Source organism: Echinops telfairi, unplaced genomic scaffold (assembly GCF_000313985.2).
Source record: "Echinops telfairi isolate 266 unplaced genomic scaffold, ASM31398v2 ScPeMD7_18;HRSCAF=68, whole genome shotgun sequence".
In the NCBI taxonomy this organism is placed as follows: Eukaryota; Metazoa; Chordata; class Mammalia; order Afrosoricida; family Tenrecidae; genus Echinops; species Echinops telfairi.
In genome coordinates, this window is record NW_022103915.1 from 51,762,073 (window position 1) to 51,764,472 (window position 2,400).

Here is a 2,400-nt window from a genome sequence, read left to right on the forward strand (position 1 = left end):
GGAGGAGGTGGAGGTGGAAGATGGGGGTGGGGGTGGAGGAGACTGAAGCTTGAGGCTCCTTGTGGCTCAGGCAGCAGGGAAAGCAAGCTGGTGGGGTTTTGCTGGTGGGTTTGGGGTATTAAGATTGCAAATAATTTAGAGTCAAGAGATGGAAACAAGTTTTCCAGCACCTCGCTGTGTCCGGAGTTAGACACGAAGCTGCTTAATGACTGGCAGTTCAAGCCAGGCTTGGAAACCCCATGGGCCAGGCCTCAGCTGTCCCATAGGATTGCCATGAGTGGGAATTAACAGCCGGTCTGGACTGTGTCTCACGTTTACACTGAGAATCTGATCGTACCCGCAGTTCAGGAGCGCCTCACCAAGCAAATTGCTGTTGCCATCACAGAAGCCTTACGGCCTGCGGGAGTCGGGGTGGTGGTTGAAGCAACGTAAGTCCCTGCCTGTCTCCAGTAGTGCCACGCCGGCCGAGTAAATGCAGAGGGGGCTGGCTTTTTCTAGCAGTGGGGGATGCCCCACTGTTGACCCTGTCACCCTTGGGGGCTGTGTCTGAGTGTTAAATCCTTTTCTTTTCTGTCATGGTGTGGCCAAGGTAGGAACCAGGATAAGGCACGGGGGACTTTCGGGAGGTGGGGAAGGTCGGGGAGGCTTCAGCACAGGTGCAGCCATTTGTGTAACCAGCAGTGGTGCGCATTTTCTCATGGTTTCTAGCTTTTTCCGCTTTTTAAAAATTGAATGATAAATGTTATTTTAAATTTTTTTATATTTTCTTTTTTAAAATTTTAATCATTTTATTGGTGGCTCTTACAGCTCTTATCACAATGATTGTATATCAATTGTAATCAAGCACATGTGTACATATGTTGCCATCATCATTTCCAAAGCATTTTCTTTCTACTTGAGCCCTTGGGATCAGCTCCTCTTTTTCCCCCTTCCACCCACCCTCGTGAACCCTTCATAATTTATAAATTAGTTTTATTTTTATATTTTACACTGCCCACTGTCTCCCTTCATCCATGTTTCTGTTGTGGAGTGGGGTGGGGGTAGGGGGTAGGTTTTTCCTATTCCAAACTGAGTTATTATATATTTTTCACACGCGAAAAGAATAGATGTAGGTGTTTTGTGCCAAGGGCACGTGAAGAGCCTTTAAGTCCGAGTGAATACCGAGACATGCACAGGCCTGTAGGCAGGTCTCATCGATTCTTCCGTCCCGCTGGGTGGGTCGTGGGGCTCCCCTGGGCTGCCTCGGGGAGGCCTCTCTGACACCCAACCTCCCCTCGTACTCTCTTGGCCAGGACGGGTAGATCAAGGGGATTTTCTTGTGACAAGACATCGTGTACCTGTGGGCACTTCATGTCATTTTTGCCCCTTTCCCCTGCTTCTGCTCGATGCACTGAATACTTGATGACCCCAAAGAGCAGAAAGGCAACCGCTGGATCCAGTTGGTCTAAGAAGTGCTATTGGGCCCAGTGGGCAAGGGGGAAGTGGGATGACTGCGTGGGGTCCAGTGTTCAGTTTAAAATGCAAACGAGCCTTAACTCCCCTTCGCCGTCTTGTTTCGCAGACACATGTGCATGGTCATGCGAGGGGTACAGAAGATGAACAGCAAGACGGTGACCAGCACGATGCTGGGCGTGTTCCGGGAAGACCCGAAGACCCGGGAGGAGTTCCTCACGCTCATCCGGAGCTGAGCCCGGGGCAGTCCTGCTGCCGCGGCACCGCTGTCCGCCTGCCTGGGCTTCGTTGTGTGTGCGTTCCGTCCTCCATCGTTACAGACGTGAACTTTATATTCTGTGTCACTGATTGTGGTGAAGACTTATTTATAGCAAAGCCAATAAAGATCATTTTTAAAGGGGCGAGCCCTCTTACTTTATTCTTGCCACTGGTAGGCAACAGTGCAAGTACCCTGCACAGAACCACTGCCATTCAGATCGCCCGAGGGTGCTGGGAAGGGAGAGCAATGGCTGCCCTTGGCTGCAGTAGTGTGGCCACTTGACAGCCAGGCTGGGGAGCTGGTGGGAGAGAGAGCTATAGGGTTTTTCCCTTCCCAAACCCACTGTCAAAACGAGCGGACAGTGGTGTCCAGTGTGCAACATGACTTTGTGAACTGAAGCCCTACAGGCTCGACTTTAATCATGTTTACCAAGCCATCCATGCTGTGTTTTAAATATATATGTATTTATTTTTTAAATGCCAGCCGTCATGGCAGTCACCAGTGCAAAGTAGTGGCATAGCTGTACTCTGGACTTCACTGTGAGGTACAAAGACTCCTTTCTACCCGCGATTCCTTTTTTTAGCTCAAGCACAGGAAATTAGTTCCTGGAGTCGTTTCCGTGTGTGTTCTCATGTCGACGGACAGGGATTTAGACCTTTAACTCTCTGTGCCTTGAGGAGAAGGGCGCC

At 50.2% G+C, this 2,400-nt stretch overlaps 1 protein-coding gene across 1 annotated transcript in view; it reads left to right on the top strand.

The window, feature by feature from the left end:
• Window positions 1-1,853, top strand: part of GCH1 (GTP cyclohydrolase 1) — a 20,229-nt gene extending 18,376 nt beyond the window's left edge. The window contains exons 5-6 of the mRNA XM_045288029.1: window positions 344-428; window positions 1,562-1,853. Of these exons, the coding sequence (XP_045143964.1) occupies window positions 344-428; window positions 1,562-1,688 (212 nt within the window). The 3' untranslated portion in view covers window positions 1,689-1,853. The remainder of the gene's footprint in view (window positions 1-343; window positions 429-1,561) is intronic.
• The last annotated feature ends 547 nt before the right edge of the window (window positions 1,854-2,400 follow it).